The sequence below is a fragment of the Cyprinodon variegatus genome, unplaced genomic scaffold (assembly GCF_000732505.1).
Source record: "Cyprinodon variegatus isolate N-32 unplaced genomic scaffold, C_variegatus-1.0 Scaffold882, whole genome shotgun sequence".
Classification (NCBI taxonomy): Eukaryota; Metazoa; Chordata; class Actinopteri; order Cyprinodontiformes; family Cyprinodontidae; genus Cyprinodon; species Cyprinodon variegatus.
This window is the reverse complement of record NW_015151335.1, coordinates 280,711-298,811: the sequence shown is the minus strand read 5'-3', so window position 1 is coordinate 298,811 and position 18,101 is coordinate 280,711. Positions and strand designations below refer to the sequence as shown.

Below are 18,101 nucleotides of genomic sequence, written 5' to 3'. Positions count from 1 at the left end.
ACCTTTGATCGTGGGAGGAACTTCTTTATTTTGGCGGACCAACATGGCCGCGCTGTGGAGGAGATTGCACTATCTCAGTTTATTCAGGTTGGTCGTAATTACAGTTACATAATGTGACCCTGTCCTTATATCGACTATTAATATATGTAAACGAAATGTTCTGATTAAATTGTCATTAGATAGTTTTTAGAAGACCCTTAAAAAGAGAAGTTGTCTTTAATCATCGGCATTTTCCTCTCAGATTTGTTGTGTTGCGTTTTTTTCTTTGTCATTTCTGGGATATTTTTTTTGTTTTGTTAACACTACATGTTCTGTTCAGGAGTTCTATCCGGTTCCTGTTCAGGATAAATCCATCTGTTCCCAAATCCCACCTATGGACAGGTGTGCTGCGTTCAGGTGTGGCTCCTCTAGTTGTCAGTGGTCTGTGTGCTGTGCCTTTTAAACAGGTGAGTGTTGCAGTGAAGTCCTCGTTGAGCATATTTGTAAGTTTCCGCTGAAGTAAACCCATCTGAATTCCACCTCTGCAGGCTGAAAACCTTTCTCATGACAACCTGGTCCGACGAGCAGCTTCTCTGGTTACAGACAGTTCAAGCACTTTCCTCTCGCAGGTCACTTTGGCTCTGATTGATGCCATCACAGAGTATGCAAAGGTATGGCTTCATGTTGGGACTGAAACTCCTTTAATGTTAGACTTGACTGATACTTTACATTTGCTGGGGAAGCTCTAAAGTCAAGTGATCATAAAAAAAAAAAAAAACCTCTTTAAAGGACACTTTTGCTTCTCTGCAAAAAGAGCCATCCAAGAGTTTTACATCAATTAAAAAAGGAACAATTATTGCTTTATTCTACTATAAAATGTCCTCTATAAATTAGGGGTGTAAATAATAACAGTTTTGTGTCGATGCATCGATCCAGCAGCTGACGATCCGATGCATCGACACGTCTGACACGTCCGCAAGAGTATAGATTTTTTTTTTCCCCCTCTGGTCTATTTTTATCCATTCGCTCCTATGTAATTTCTGACTCCTGAAGCACTAAAAGGTGACTTACACACCCCTTGCGAGTTCAAGTCATTTCTGTGGAAGTATTTTGGGGTGTATTCTTCGCTATCGAAAATAATTGAATCTTTGCGTCAGGAAGTCGATACTGAATTGAATCGCCATGATGGGTGGGATTTACACCCCTACTATAAATATAGGAGATAGTTTTTTGTTTTGTTTTTTCTTCCAGTGCAGCTAAATAAAACTAATTTAGGCTACGATCACTCTGCAGCCTGAAGTGACCCAAATCCGATTTCTTTGCCCATATGTGACCTGGATCTGATCTTTTCATGGCAGTCTGAACAACACAGATCCAATTTTTTTCCAATCCGACCCAGGCCACTTGGCTATGTGGTCCTGAATCCGATATGAATCTGATCTTTTCAAATGCGACCTGTGTCTGAACGGCCAGGTTAGATTCATCTGACCCGAACGTCATTAATACCCGGCAAAGATCACTATTCTGCGTCTTGCTAGGCAGAAGCGGCAAGAAAAACAACAACCATGGCGGATGATGATGCGGAGAGCAGTATTTATGTTTAGACATATTGAAAAGATTGAGTTTTTATGGTTGGAAAAGACCTCTAGATGTGCTCCGGAACTACCATCCATGTTTACTTCCGTAAACACAGAGCACGGCGGTAGGACATGTGGGACACTTGCGTTGTATCACTGCAGTTCACTCAGGAGATCACATACAAGTCGCATATATTTGGAAATATGAACGGCAACATAAAAAAAATCAGATTTCATAAAAAAATCGGAATTGAGCATCAAGGCCTGCAGTGTAAACGTAGCCTTAGAGGCACAAATGTTTAAAAAAAAACAAATTAACCTAGCATAATCTCTATAGTTGATTTTAACCCTATGTACATGAGTGTCAGGACCCTACACTTTTCCAAAAGTGGGTAAAAAAAATGACATATGTTAGAATCACTGTGGTTAAATGAATTAAATTACTTGTTTATTGTCATTTTGGTTTAAAATTATGTCCGAGCATTGGAGTCAGACTAACAAGAAAAAAAGATAAATGAGAATAAAGTTGTAGGATTCCAACTTTAAAAGAAGATCAATCTGCAAATATGTCAAGTCATTGCATCGGCACAATCCCAATGCCTGTATCGATCAACCTGAAATAATAAGCAAATCTGCATAGAGTTGATAATGATTTACCTTTTTTCTCAAACACTGCTCCATGTCAGAAGAAATATACAAAAGATACAATTTATCAAAGGTTACAGATATTTGGCTTCAGAACATTGAAGAATAACTTTTCAGACAGTTTTGTTTCTATTAGGGTCTGATTTTATTGTTTTTTCTTTTGTCAAAAGAAGTAGCTTTTAGTTTAACCCCAGGGTGTTTAAATCAAATCCTACAAGTTGTGTCTCTTTAAGTTGTCTTTTATTTTTGGTATAAACTTTACAACCCTTCCATTTGCTTCCTAACAGGCTGTACACACACTCATCGCCCTACAAAGGCAGTATTTAGACTCTTTAGGAAAATTTAGTCCAGCACAAGAAGATGCCATCTGGCAGGTGATCATTAGCCAGCGTGCAGAGGTCAGTCTCTGTGGTCCTTTCACATTGAAGTGTTTCTTTTACATGCTCAAATCTTACAACTAAAAATCTTAAAGCAGAAAGCTGTAAATCTAGTTATGTCTGACTAGGTTTTAATTTGTGGCAGGTTAACTCTAAACAAGAGGAAATGAATCGCTTTGAGTCGACCTGGGTGACCTCAGTGAGGCTGTGTGAGATGGCTGCCGAGGCGGCGTACATATCAGGTTTGCATCTGAAAGTCTTAAGTGTTTTCACCTGTTGGTTTTCATCTTCAGACAGTGGACGGATCGTTAGCTGTCACTCTGCAGGTCTTTGGGCGGGGGAGACAAAGGGGATGATGATGGACACCATGTCCTGCTTAATGAAGCTGTTTTAAAGTCTGAACTTGAGATGTTGTATCTTAGAACTTTGAGCGTTTTGTACCTGTGTGTGCTTAGGAGCAGAGAATGCGTCCGTCACGGTCAGGACAAACATTCTGTTGGCCCAGTCGCAGGTGGAGGAGGCCCAGAAACTGTCACTGGATGCTGAAAAGAAGCTTGCAGAGACTAAAGTCATGGAGGTTGAAAAGATGACACAATACGCTGCCAGCCAAGGGAGCAGCAATGATGAAGAGGAGATACCGGAGGCCTACCTAAGAGAAGACTGAAATACAGTTAATATCAGATAATTTATGGAGCTTTGCGCTCCCTTCTGGATTCTTTTTGGTATTGGATGGTAAAAGTTGATTGGTTGTCTTTAAAAGACAGCATGACAAAAACATCTCTTCTGTCTCATCTATCATTTTAGAAGTTAAGCTTAATAAATATCGCTTAATAATTCAGAATTTAGTTTAAAAATGATAGTTTGTTGATGCATATTTGCAAACTATTCATGTAAGTGTTTTTTTTTTGGTGTTTTTTAATGTGGGGGTTTTTTGTGTTTTATATTTTTTCTGATTTTATTTCAATAAACATAGAACGTAATTATTTGAACATTTTTTTTAACCCTTTAAACAGACTTTAAATTTTTTAAGATTAAAGAATGAGGTTGGGTTGAATGCATTTAGTGTATTTCTAGGGCTTATACATTATATCCATGTAACTAAAATCCTATTAGGTACTCTAGCAAAATTGCAACTATTGCTTTTCACAGATATCTCTAATTAATGATTAATGAAAAATAGCCACTGGGAAGCAGTTATGTGGCTCGAAATACGTTTTCAAATGTGAAAAGAAGGAAGAAACTAATTTGAATTGACACATTATCTAAATGCACGTCACCTAGAAACAGGCGAGAGCAGCAAAGGCCCAAATCCCTGGAACAGTGACAAAGCTTTAAGGTATAGTGGAGGATGTTTAGTTTTTTCAGGGTGGATCATCAAAATAAGTGGTCTTCCTAATTGTCAATCATTCCATGCTTGTCCGCTTTTTAACTTATCGTGGGGAGTCTGACATGAGCGATGCAAGCAGCAACTTTTATACAGGACTTGCACGAGGAGAAGAGAGCTTATGCATGCTCTCACATGCTTATAATAACCGTTCCCTCTCAGGAGCCAGTACAGTACAGAGTCGTGCATGTTTATTTTATTTAAAGTGCAGAGGGTGGGTCTTTCCAAAAATTTGTGAAAATCCTCTAATTTACCTTTAACTTAGACTCAAGTTAGTTGAAGCATTGCCTGGTCCCATGAGTCCCAGTTTCAGGTGCAAAATCCAGCATTAGAGTCCCAGTTTGGATTAAACTTGACCAAAGGGAGGCCCCATGGCCTAAAAGTTTCAGGCTGGTGGTCTAACGTAATATTTTCTTTTAAAATTAGCATTATTTGGATTAAACATTGTGGCTGACCATTTCATTTACTTGTTGATAAAAGTTTAGATGTCTTCTAAACACCTCTTTCATCAATATAATGCACATTTAGTGGAGTTGTTAAAAAATATGGTGAATTTCATGCTTCCATGTGGATGAGACATGTTATTTCGAGCTCTGTGGATAGAAAAAAAAAACATCCAATCATTTTGGGCAAGTATTCCATTTTTAGTGCTGGTTTGATCCAAAAAAGGCTGGTACATGTTGGTGGTTTTCCTAGTTAATATATACTTTTAATGCTCTGACTCGACAACGTACACCCTATAATAGCAGCCATATGTTTTTGCACCCTTTATATTTTACTGCTAAAAACCATAAACTCTGCCTTTGGAATCACAGCTGTAAGTTTTTAGGAGCAAAGGGATTTTCTGCAGAATGTTCACTGCTTTGCTGCCTTGTATGCGTTGTTTCCTGAGGTCTGAGGTCTTTGCTTTTGTAGTGTGGAGGTTTATGAGATCTCCCTTTTTCGTTATCCTTTAGTTTTTAATTCTGTGTTCGGTCACTATAAATTTTTCCTCCTTTAGTTTTCAGGCCTCTTCAGGTTTGACATTAATTTTTAATAACAGCTGTTAAAAAAATTATACTAAAACACTGAAAGGATATTTTTATTTAATTAAAATGTCCCTTAATTTAACATTTCCAATAATGGCACATGACATGAAACTTAAACAGTGGTGTGAGTTATCTTTAAGTTTAGACCTTTTATCTAATAAATGTTAATTTATTATGTGTAAATAAACTATACCAGTATTATTTTAGTTTATTTTCACTAACCCTGCACAAATGCCCATGTCAGTCTATTCATCTGAGAACCTTTTTGAGAACACAGTTCACTTGCTTGTTATTTCATACCTTTCTGTTTTACTCGGCATTCTTGCCTTCACTGCAAATTACCCATGACCCTCTCCTTCTGGGCTTTCACATCCTTTCTCCACCATCCCTCCCTGTCGTCACTTCATCTGCAACATCTCATCTTCCAAAAACGGACACATAGGAGAAAGCATTCGAGCTTTCATGAGGCAACATGAAGAACTCAATGTATTGTCGTGTACTGTTGTTTTTTTTTTTTTTTGTTGTGTTTTTTTTTTTTTTATTAAATTTGCTTAAAAACTGCTATAAAATTGCAACTAAAATTAAAATTTCTAATAATGTTATTTCTGAGGGCAACTAGTCATCCTAGAAAAACAAACATCCAAAATATTCAATTTAATGTTAAGAGTTAGGAGGCATATTTAAGGATGGTTCATGCAAATAAAGGAAATTATTTTATTTACATTTGAAATATGCTTTTTACCAGTCCCACTTAAACATTTATTATTAAATCTGTTACTATGATTAAAAAAAAAAAATATATATATATATATATATATATATATATATATTTTTTTTTTTTTTTATGGCTATGCTAACTGCTATTAGCAACACAAATTAATAGCAATGAATTTCTATCCCTTTTTCTTTTTTTTTTATAACTTCTGAGCAGTTTATTGACCAAAGAAGGTAGCGTAGAACTGAGTGACTTAATTTTCCAAATACAAATGATCCAAAGAGCAAAATTTATTTTGTTTTTAATCTTTTAATGTGGGTCGCATAATTTAATTTAGCAGTCAGGATTGGCAAGAAAACTAAAATATTCTAATCAGAAACAACTATTTGATAATCTTCCAAACTGTGTTAAAGTAAAATGGAACGCCAAAAAAAGGTCATCTTTTAGTAATACATTGCACACTGAGCCTTTATCCAAAGCTGTTGTAAAGATGGAGAGGTCATTTAGTGACAGACTACTGCAAAGGAGCATTATTACAGATTCTTTTTGCCAGCAGCTGTTAGACGTAATAACCATCACAGCTCCCAACAAACGCTATAAGAGCTTAAATCCCTGTTTTATTAACAGGTATTTTTATTCTTGTAAATTGTCTAATAGTATTATAATGCATAAATATGGCTACACATTTTTGCGCTTTTCTTAGGCTTACCATGCAAACCTGCCAACCTCTGGAATCATTTAATATGTTTCTTTTTTTTTCAACTATTAATTGTACATTATTTTTTATGTTGCCAATTTTCCCTGATGAAGCCCTTCCTTAATTCTTACTTTAATTTTGATATTTTTTTTACCCCTGTGTGTATCTGCATATTGGGGGCATACACTATGTACTATGTCTATTTCCATATGAGAGGTCATGAATGAAGGTCATTCTTATTCTATTCTCCATAATCTGAAATGGCCAATGTCCTCTGTTGTAGAAATATGGATAATATTTGCCTCAAATACTTAGTAGTAGTAGATTCCAGTTCCAGACTTTTGTCTATTCAATTCAGTTTATTTAATAACAGAAAAAAAGAAAAAAAAAACATTAAAAATATGTTGATTATGCATGAATTTTAGGTGACCACTAATCCCTCCAGTTCATAGATCAGTATTGGTAGCCCTTCCTATGACTCAGTACCCATGAAATGGCCCTCAGCCTGGAAAAAGGTTGATAAGGTTGACCTCAGAGACAATACCTTAGACACTTTGAGAACAATGAATAACATTTTTTTCCATTTTTAATTTCTGCATTATTTTGTGTTATTCTATCACATAACATTTCTAGATATATTCATCAATGTTATTGCTATGCACCGTGTATGTGAAGACTGTATATACTTTACCAGAACACCAGCAGATGGCGCTCTCTATTAATTCAGATAAAACTGCAGTTTTATATTCTGTACCTGTAACCCTAATACATTTAGATAACTTATCTTTAGGTGATAATATAACCTATCAGTGAAGATCCCTCACTAAGACAGGTATATTGTTCTCCTGTCCAACAGTTTGGCTCTAATTGTATAGCTTTCAACATAAAAAGCTTTGTGATACATCCTTGTTCCTATCAGGTTCTTGATGCACATCATAAAGGATCCCTTTCGTTAGATTATTTTAAAGGATATGCGTAATATAAGCAAATTTATCTTTCTTTACTCATCACTATGTTGAAGTTCACTGTAACGGGTAAGCTGTGTTAATTGACTTGATACACACACTCTAAAGGTCAGTGTGTACTGCAGTGGGCCATTTCAGTGCAAGCTCATTATGGGAAAGAACCTACATGGAGCTGCAAACAGAGTGTGTAGCGTCAGCAGTTAGGTGACCTCTCCGTACCGTAGACGTCCGAGCATTGGCAGGGGATGGGACGGTGATAGTGGCTACAGGAGGGAGGAGGATAGGACTGGGGAGGTGTTTGAGGTGTGAGACAAATGGCTCACCAGTGTGAGCTGTGAGGAATGCTGTTGTTTAACAAAGGCTGTTTTCACAGACCATGAAAACCAAACGTCCCAGACAGCCTGTGTTCTGTGGATGTGCAACCGCTGGTCACAGGGGAGTTAGTGCCAATGCGGGTTTGCCATGAAGGAACTTTTTTTTTTTTTTCTTATTTGCAGCACAAACCCTCCAGTGAGGCAACCACAATTACAAAGGTTATGCATCATAAATGCTTTTAGGCTGTTTACTGCCACACATTCAAGCATTTCTGAAACATTATACAGTTACACAAGTGGCGTGAAATAAGACTTAGTGAAACAATTTACCTTTTGGACCTCTAAATGTTTAGAGGTAACTAAAAGTGTGGGAATGGTTTTTTCATTCAACATCAAACTCCCTCTTTAACCATCTTTGTCTCTCCAAAGAGAGGGGATCCAGCTGTTTGACAAAATGAAAGTATTTCCATTTTTTGGATTTATATCACTTTGAGAGCCACCAGATAATATAAAAGCCTGGTGTTATATACATACAGTAGGTCTTGCTTTTATCACATTGAAGCCAAACTACAGATCTGAAAGAGATGTTAAAGTCTCTAAGTAGGGACTCAAAGATGGACATCTCAGGATGTCACAGATTAAAACAAAACTAGTATTTGGATGCAGAGGAGCAACACTGAAACAAGCATTTCTCCTTATCTTTACTGAATAAATATGATGTCTACCTCGAACTGCTGAGGAAGCAAGTTTAACACTTCGGGCCTCGGTGCACGATAATAGCACTGCTGCACACAGCAAGAGATTCCTGAATGAGTAAAAGCTGTAATTATCTCAATGAAAAGAACAATGCGAGAATGCTTTATTACCACTTTGTTTCAGAACAGCGTGGTAGGGGGGGTAGTGAAGCTTTTAGGAGAAAATGTTTGCAGCGCTCCAGTGGCCTGTGACTGCTTTTTCTTTCACTAGATAATCCTCTGGGCTTTTTTTCACCCAGTTTTATCATTTAATACGAGTTACATATCCAGAAAACGAGTCTATAAAGGAAAAAACTGCTTCCTCTGATGATCATTTTATTACAACCGTATGCTTATGAACTTTTGCATATCAACCAAGCTGTGACATTTTTATCTCCTAGCAGGACAATGGCCAAATAATAAACAATAATCGAATGGGTTACATTAAAGTTTATCATAATGAGTGACAATGGCAAAGTAAAAGTCCAGACATAAATTAACAAGCTTGAACCACTTTCTATAAAAGAACCGGACAATGATTCAGTCTTTAGATGAGTAACTAGGTAAACACGTACTCCCAATGGCCTGCAGCTGAAGTTACGACAAAAGGTAGTCATCCTAATTACAGACTCAGAGGGGCGGAATACAAACTTTCACCAGACTTTTGTAAAACATTAACTTTACAATTATCCACCACTTTGCATTTATATGTCACATAAAATCCCAGTGAAATACATACAAAATTGAGTGTTTTATGCAGACAAAGGTCAAAAAGTAAACACATGTATGAATATTTTTAGAAGGCGATGTGTATTTAAATGTGTAATCTAAAAATAGGCTTGACTGGGTAAATAGAGACACCGCAGTGTAATCAGTAGCTGTCAGAGTTGATACTACTCCTCAGGGATCTGCCGAAACCAGAAAAAGTTACGTCTCTTCTTAAGCAATATCCAACACTTTTTTCTCTTTTCTTTCTCCGTTGCTGCTGCAAGAGCAATAATCATCAGTAAAAAGTAAATGGTAGTTTGAACAATGAGAGGTTTTACAATAATTTTTGCTCAATCTTAATATGTGTTTTGCAAGGAGTGTGTCTGAAAAGGGGATTTCCCAATAATTCACATTTTCTTTCATTTTTTTATTCTGTTGAACACACATACTACATAAAAATGATTTTACTTTTAACATAGTAAACATTTTTAGAAAGAACCTAGATCTATTTCTGCTTTCATGACAATGCTTAGACTTGTGTATCAAACAAAATTTTAAGTTTTTTTTAACAGCGCCACCCATTTGCATAAACCAATACTTCACATAAATGCATCATATTGGATGAACAATTTGGAAAATAATTCTCGAGAGTGTTTCTTGCTTTTAACATCTTTTAACCAGCCTTTTCCTAAAGATTCTGCTTTTTATTGGAGGTATTTTAGACAAACAGCAAAAAGTGTAACATTAGTTACTTGTAATTATCTAAAAACAACAATCAAAAAAAAAAACAATCAAAAAAAAGCATACAAAAACAGAATTTAATTGAATGTAACGTAACAGAAGTTTTTTTCAAACTGTCGTTTTCAGTGTGGTTTTTGGAAGTTTAGTCATAGGCAAATTATTTTTTCTTTGGTGTTGTGTGCATATAAAGTCATGGAATTTCAGGCATACCATGTTAGATGGTGACCTACATGTGCCAGGTCAGTTTCACTTTAAAAAAGGACATCTTAAAACTTAATCTTAATGAAAAACTGAATATATTGAATCTAGTATGAAATTGATCTTATATCAAACTGTCTTAGCAGGACCTTTAACCATTTCTGTATCTGTGTTGGTGTGTGGATCATGTGAGGGTTTCTGTTTACAGAGTGTATATGAGTGTGAATTTGTCACCTGGAGATGTATATTTTTAATTGTGGTTAGGACAGTAAAAGGCTTGCAATTCCCAACAATTAAAAGCAGCAAAGGGCAGGCGGGCACTGAAAGGCTGTAGCAGTCTCAGGCGCCCTCACAGAAAGCATCTCCCTGCACAGTGGTAGGTCCTCAGTGAGATACAGGAACAGCATCATGGAAGCCAAAGAGAAACAGTTTAAACCTACCCAGTCACAACCCGGGAAACATCTGCTTGGTGTAAAGGCGCCCACCCACAGCAAAGGGGCCCCCTCCCCAGAGCCCCAAGTACTCCAGGCAGGTTCCAATTCAGCTCTGCAGCCGGAACCTGGAGGGACAGAGGTAGGACAGGCTGATTATGCATCACCTTCATAGGCCAGGAGGAGGGGATGCCTACCAGAACCCATTGCATAAGAGGGGGGCCTTGTGGATGGATGTCTCATCACCCATCCACCTGGCCCCGGCTTATCTTGCTGGCGTCAGCACCTGTCTAGCATGACCAAGGTCGAGCACCAACTAGAGATCCCCAAGGACACTACAAGGATTCCAGGATGGCGACAACCAGAAAAGGTTAAAGTACTTCTCATTAACATCCTTTTAAGCTTTACTTCCTTCATGCAAACTCCACTTTTAATTGGTTCAGTTTAGAGTTGCAGCTGCTAAACTTAACATTCTGGATGCACACTTATTAGCGTATCTTGTTGAATGAAACAGGTTTTCATCATAGCTTACAGTTGATTATACAAGGAACTTCCATATTGGAACCCGGACTTTCAGGGTGGGAAACATGATTTTAAGGGGACTTTTTAGTTTTGTCTTCCAATTCAGAAGTTCATATTTCTTATTTTCCACTTCACTTGGTGCGCATGGTTATATGCAGGAACAATTGAGAGCAATCAGGTAAAGATGAGGAATGGTTGAAAACTAATGAAGAAAAGAAAGGGCGGAGGTAGGAAAGTACAGAACAGAGGAAGATAGAGAGGAATTAAGGGATTATATCGGGAATACAGTGCCTCCCTTGAACTTGTCAACTTTTTGCCACATTTCATAAAGATTTAAAATTGTAATTTGTAAAGTGGGACACAATCATGAAGTGGAACAAAGTTTTTTGGATGTTCCCATTTTTTTCTTAACAAATAAAGAACAGAAAAATCGGTTGTGGAAATTTATTCAGCCCTCTTGAGTTAATACTTTGAAGCCCCACCTTTTGCTGTGATTACAGCTACACGTCGCTTGGACTATGTCTTTATCAGTTTGGAAATTTTTGGACTGACATTTTTGCCCGTTCTTCCTTGTAAAAAAGCTTAAGCTCAGTGAGGCTGGATGGAGAGGGCTTGTGAACAGCATTGTTCAGGTCTTTCCACCGATTCTCCACTGTATTCAGTTCTGGACTTTGACTTGGCCTTTCAAAAACCTGGATATGTTTATCTGTGAACCGTTCCATTTTTTATTTTGCTTTACGTTTTGGATCATTGTCTTGTTGGAAGAGAAATCTCTATCCCAGTCTCAGGTCTTTTACAGACTACAACAGATTTTCTTCCAGAATGGTTCTGAATTTGGCTCCATCCATCTTCCCAACAATTTTAAATATCTTCCTTGTCCCTGCTGAAGAAAAGCAGGCCCAAACCATGATGCTATCGCCACCATGTTTGACAGAGAGGATGGTGTGTTCAGGGTAATGAGCTCTGTTGCTTTTGCTTTTAACATAAGATTTTTCATTGTTGCCAAGAGTTTGATTTTGGTTTCATCTGACCAGAGCAGCTTCTTCCACATGTTTGCTGTGTCTCCCACGTATGGATATCTTTAAGAAATGACTTTCTTCCATAAAGGCCAGATTTGTACAGTATACGACTGATTGTTGTCCTATGGACAGAGTCTCCCACCTCAGCTGTAAATCTCTGCAGTTCATCTAGAGTGATCATGGGCCTCTTGGCTGCNATCCCTCACACTAAGCATGCTTGTAGCGACAGTGGAGAGGAAAAACTCCCTTTTAACAGGAAGAAACCTCCAGCAGAACCAGGCTCAGTGCGAGCGGCCATCTGCCGAGGCCGACTGGGGTTCAAGGAGACAGAAGCAGAGATACAAAAAGTAACTGTAAAATGCATCCCCGTCCAGGAAACACACACCCAGGCAGACAAGCTTTGACTTGGCCATTCTAAAACCTAGATATGTTTATCTGTGAACTGTTCCATTTTTGATTCACGTTTTGCTTTACGTTTTGGATCATTGTCTTGTTGGAAGATAAATCTCCATCTCATTTACAGACTCCAACAGATTTTCTTGAATTTTCTCCTGAATTTGGCTCCATCCATCTTCCCAACAATTTTAAATATCTTCCTTGTCCCTGCTGAAGAAAAGCAGGCCCAAACCATGATGCTATCACCACCTGAGCTGTGTTGCTTTTGCTTTTAACATAACGTTTTGCATTGTTGCCAAGAGTTTGATTTTGGTTTCATCCGACCAGAGCAGCTTCTTCCACGTGTTTGCTGTGTCTCCCACATATGGATATCTTTAAGAAATGACTTTCTTCCATAAAGGCTGCAGTTCATCTAGAGTGATCATGGGCCTCTTGGCTGTATCCTTGATCAGTCTTGTTCTTGTTTGAGCTGAAGGTTTAGAGGGACGGCCAGGTCTTTGTAGAGTTGCAATGGTCTGATACTCCTTCCATTTCTATATTATCGCTTGCACAGCGCTCCTTGAAATGTTAAAGCTTGGAAAATCTTTTTGTGTCCAAATTCAGCTTCAAAATTCTCCACAACAGCATCTCTGACCTGCTGGTTTGTTTCTTGTTCTTCATGATTCTCTCTGCACTTTAAACAGACCTCTGAGACTATCACAGAACTGGTGCATTTATACGGCTTGTTAACACCCAAGTGGATTCTATTTATCATCATCAGTCATTTAGGTCAACGTTGGATTTTTCAGAGATCCTCACTGAACTTCTGGAAAGAGTTTGCCACACTGAAAGCAAAGGAGCTGATTTTGCATTCCCCAGTCTTTAGTTTTTCATTTGTTAAAAAAGTGTAAAATGTCCAATAAATTCCATTTCACTTCATGATTGTGCCCCATTTATTGTTTATTCTTCACAAAAAAATTACAATTTTATATCATTATGTTTGAAGCCTGAAAAGTGGCAAAATGTAGAAAAGTTCGAGGGAACCAAACACTTTTGCAAGGAATCATAATACAAAGTGAAAAGGAGAATGAACTAAAATTGCAACAGTAAGGCAAAATAAACAGCAGGAGAAAGAAAGACCGGAAAGAAACTCAAACACCTAAGAAACATTAACGTGTCTGCCTAGAGGTTTCCAAGTTTTGGCAGCTTTCTTCCAACACAAATTATTTTGCGATTTAGCCAGTAAATTAGCCATATTACAAACACTAAGCATGATAAGCTAGAGCTACAGCCAGAAAAGGTGGAGTTACAACCTTTGGGACTTCGTGTGATACAGATAACTTTTCAAGGCATACATGAGGAATAATAATCCCACCCATGAATGTGTTGCACAGCATCACAATGTGTGGCCTGTTGACCTCCATGAATGATTTGTCTCCTTATCTCCACAGATACACTTGATGAAATCAGGATAAGATGCGTACTAATTCAACGTAATGCTCTCCTCTTTATCCACGCGTGTCAACATATTCTCCACCTATCTGAGGAAAATGTTTTCTCGTTTTCTTATCTTAAAGTTGCCAACCTTCTAAGCCATTTCAACAAAGTGTCATTACAAAATAAATCATTTTCTTAAGATCTGTAAGCACAGAAGCAGCTGAAGAGAACAAATTAGTCGTTCCTTCCTGTCTACAGCTATTGACATATACAACAACTTGTTAAAATAAACAAAAGACTATAATTTATAACAACATTTAATTTCCCTTTGGAATAATTAAGTTGATTAGATAGTTTTTGTTGTTCCCTTTTTCTCATTGCAATAAATATTCTACAGCTAGAACATTTTAGTATGCCAAACATTATCAGATTGTGAAAGCAAGATCATTTTTATAGCAAACCTCATAGAATCATTAGAAGTTGTGGAACATATTTCCTGTTAATCTAAACTAAAATAGACATAGGTTGGTGGTAAGTATTTCAAATGCCTGCATGGTTAGTCCTAAGAAAGAAGAAACCCTGCCCCAGATAAGAATTTATTTTCAAAGGTCATTTTTACACTTTCTCGGCTGATAAAAAGTACAGAGAGAGCTGGCAAACCTGAGTATGTCATTTACTTGCCAAGAGGTGCTAAACGTGTTGCTATCACCTTTAATTCCCAATTTTAGATTTTGCATTAAAAACAAACAAGCAAATTAAATAAGAATAAGACACTCATGTAAAAAATGCTGCATATTAAAAATGTTTTTGTCATAAACCTGTGTTCTTGGGGGTTTGGAGGTATCATATCCTATCTTAAAGAGGCCCAGTCAGCTACTATGCCTATACTGAAACACTAAAAAACCCATACAGTCATGTTAAAATAAAGCAATATGTACCAACTCTTCGTCCTGATAGTGTTTGCCTTGTCCTTTTCGAGCCTGAAAAGAAGTTTTGCAAAATCAGCAGGCATAAACATTGCTGCCTCTGCTGTTTGCTGGCAGTACTTACTCAGGCTTCCACTAACTTGAAAGCTTTGTTTGAGGTACGATAACCATTAAAAAACGTATGTATAGGTGTCTTATTTTGTAAATGTGCGTCAATAAAAGATAAGACTAGTTCTTGTCTATATGGACAGTCGATTAAGAGTGAATAAAAGTCATAGTAGTCATCCACTGACCGTTAGCAAAACCTTGCTTTTTGTTTCTTTTCAGTGCAAATACAAGCTAACTAAAGCAGAAGTTTAAGAAAAATATCTGTCTGCTGCTCTGGTTCGATAGGGCAGATTATGCTGCACACTTTGCAGCAAAGGTTCTTTGCTTTGCTGTATCCCACCCTTCACTGTGTCATTCAGCTGGGGCACAGATATTGATGGTGTTGAGAGAGCCTTGCTTTTGTCAGCACGCCCCAGGGCAGCTGTGGCTACAATGTAGCCATCTTCACCAGAAATGTGTCCATAAATACAATAAGTGTTAAATGTTACATTTTAAGCCTACACACTACTAATAATAATGCAAGTAATTGACCCCGTTCTCATCTCTAATTCATTTTTTTAAGCGTTATTAAAGAATTTTATAATACAAGAAGATGTAAGTACAATTTCCAAAGAACAATCGCCGGGGGTTTCAACAAAAATAGTAATAATGAATAAAAAACAGACTCAACGTAAAAATAGTAAAGTGAAGACATAGAAGCATATTTATAAGGGGCATATAAGGGGATTATATGAATCCCCTTATATGCCCCTTATGTCCCCTTACATACATAAAATAAAGCATAGAGATAAAGTTTTAACAGCCTTTTTGTTATTGGAAGAGGATGATATAGAGAAATAAATTGTTGCTTCCTTTAAGAAAGAAAAAACATGATGGTTTAGTCATAGTAATTTTACATTTATGGATATATAGAAATATAAAGTATATAATATAAAGTATAAATACGGTATATAAAATTTGGCCAACAGAAGCTAAAGATCACATACAAAGAAATGGTCAGAGAGTTGTTTTCTATATTCTGTAATTCCAAATAAAACGCCCCTAAAATAAATTTTTATTGTTTTGTAAATATTCTCATCTGTAATTTTTGTGGTACACTTTTTGAGCAGAGCTACGTTGTGGATCTGTTTGTTGTCCTGTCTAGGAGGTACAACCCACGCGGCTCCGTTGCCATGGAGAGCGGTTCCCCAGAAGTGCGAGCCGAGAGAGAGAGAGAGAGAGAGAGAAAGAGAGGGCAAGAGTGGGGAAGAAAGAAGGACGTATCAGAGAGTGCCGGAGTGCACGGACACAGAGAAACCATGGAGGCTAGACCCACAAACCGAGCACAGAACCGGAGGACTGTATCTAATAACGGAATGCGACTTTTAATGTTTGTTTTCATCCTTTACGGAGCCGCCGGTGAGTTAACGGTCCCTCTGCCTATCTTCGCCCAGGCTACTTTTTTGTGGTAACGGAGAGAAGTTGAAGTATTTCTGTTCTCTTCGGTCCTTCGTCGTTACTGTTCATTACAGCCGAGTTAACCAACACTGCTTATAACAACATTATCAATAAGTTCATGATAAAACGGGACTAGCCCTTGTCTGTGGACAGTCATCGTTCGAGAGCGAGTGAAAGTCATCGCAGGCATCCGTTGACCGTTAGCTAAACCTTCCATTTTAATGCGACTGTAAAGCTTTCTTTAAAACAGCGTTAACTTAGACTGCAAACCAAATGCGTGGAAGGCAAATAAAAAGTAACTCAAGGAGTCCAGGAGACAACGTGGTGCGCTGCTGTTTTTAACCGGGGCAGATTATGCTGCACACTTTGCAGCAAAGGTACTTGTAGCTAACATCATGCGGGGAAATATGAGTGAAATACCGGCTGGGATTTCTCCCTACAGTCTGCCTCAGAACCCATTGAGAGGCAGCAGCACTGATTTTGCGGTTAGACGAAAATAGAAACGACATGGAATAATCTGGGCGTCACTTATGGTGAGGGAAGAGAGGGAGCTCCCGATGTGAAAAGTTTGCCAAGCTGTTGGTTGCAGATGGGGGATAAAAAAGAGGTTATGTGATACAGAAGAGGAGGGGATGAAGACTTATTTTTAAGGCAGCCACTGCAGTTGCAAAGTCTCTGGAAGTATTGACCTGAAGTTGGGCTGCATGCCAGCCAGCACCTTCCCATCCCTTTACTAACCAGGGTAGAGCAGCTGGAGAGCTTTGCTGTATCCCACCCTTCAGCTGGGATTACAGGGCATGGCTCATCTGCAAAGACAGAACAGGGGACAAACACAGGAGGCTGCTAAGTAAATACTATCCTACCATGAAGCATTACATTAATCAATAAATTCAAGGGCAGAAAAAAGCTTGTCACAAATTTGTGCATCTCAGCCAACTTCTACCATAGGAAATAAAGTCTTCCTGCATAGATATCCTTAATATCTTTAACATAGCCAATAAAGTCTGTTCACTTAAGTTATATAGTACCAAAAACAACATATATATATTTATGTAACTTCACAAATTGTATAGGTGTAAATTAAATGAATGAATATTTCTTTTTTCTTTTTTTATTGAAGTCTAATTATGCTTTTATCATTGCTTGGCCTATGTATCAGTATTTTTGATAAATCCCTTTGAGCTTCTAATTATAATAGGCTGATCCACATACATTTTCTCCTATTTATGGACTAATAACAGACTTTTATAGTTTATCTAAAGCCATGTATTATACATGCATATATAAAGGTATTGTGGAGGGTTTTCACAAATTTTTTAAAAGACCCGCCCTCTCCACTTTAAAAAAATGCGTGTGCGAGAGCATGCGCGAGCCCATTTCCCCTCGTGCACACTCTGTTTAATAGTTTCTGTTCTCATAGCTCATACAAGCTTACTGTGTCCGAACGTCCACACTAACCCCATAAATACCTCAATTATTATTTAGAGCGGGGACTATAGTGGACTAAATAGCAAACTCAGATAACTCACCAGTCTGACAGATGATCACTGCTTTTTGCACCATTGGTCACATAACTCCTCCTGCACCATGTGGTGCCTGCACCATTTTTGTTATTAGTCGCCACTCTCTGGTAGCCTATGGCGACAATGGGCCGCTGTGACAGCAAATCCCATAATGCTTTGCGAGGAGAGCTCTCTGTGCAAAGCATTCCGAGATATATCTGCCTCTTCTAAGGCCTTTCTTTTCTTCTCATTCACTTCGTAGACATTTTTTCTCTCACCACC

The 18,101-nt window shown here is 37.8% G+C and overlaps 2 protein-coding genes across 3 annotated transcripts in view; both read left to right on the top strand.

The window, feature by feature from the left end:
• On the top strand, window positions 1-3,491 carry LOC107099539 (diablo homolog, mitochondrial-like). The gene is made up of 6 exons (XM_015397701.1): window positions 1-87; window positions 320-446; window positions 528-650; window positions 2,489-2,599; window positions 2,724-2,820; window positions 3,034-3,491. The coding sequence occupies exons 1-6, from the start codon at window positions 44-46 to the stop codon at window positions 3,240-3,242; spliced, it is 711 nt and encodes a 236-aa protein (XP_015253187.1). The 5' UTR covers window positions 1-43; the 3' UTR covers window positions 3,243-3,491.
• Window positions 3,492-16,126: 12,635 nt separating this feature from the next.
• Window positions 16,127-18,101, top strand: part of LOC107099542 (nectin-3-like protein) — a 47,427-nt gene continuing 45,452 nt past the window's right edge. For both annotated transcript variants that reach the window (XM_015397708.1, XM_015397707.1), the window contains exon 1: window positions 16,127-16,278. In XM_015397708.1, the coding sequence (XP_015253194.1) occupies window positions 16,179-16,278 (100 nt within the window). In that variant the 5' untranslated portion in view covers window positions 16,127-16,178. The remainder of the gene's footprint in view (window positions 16,279-18,101) is intronic.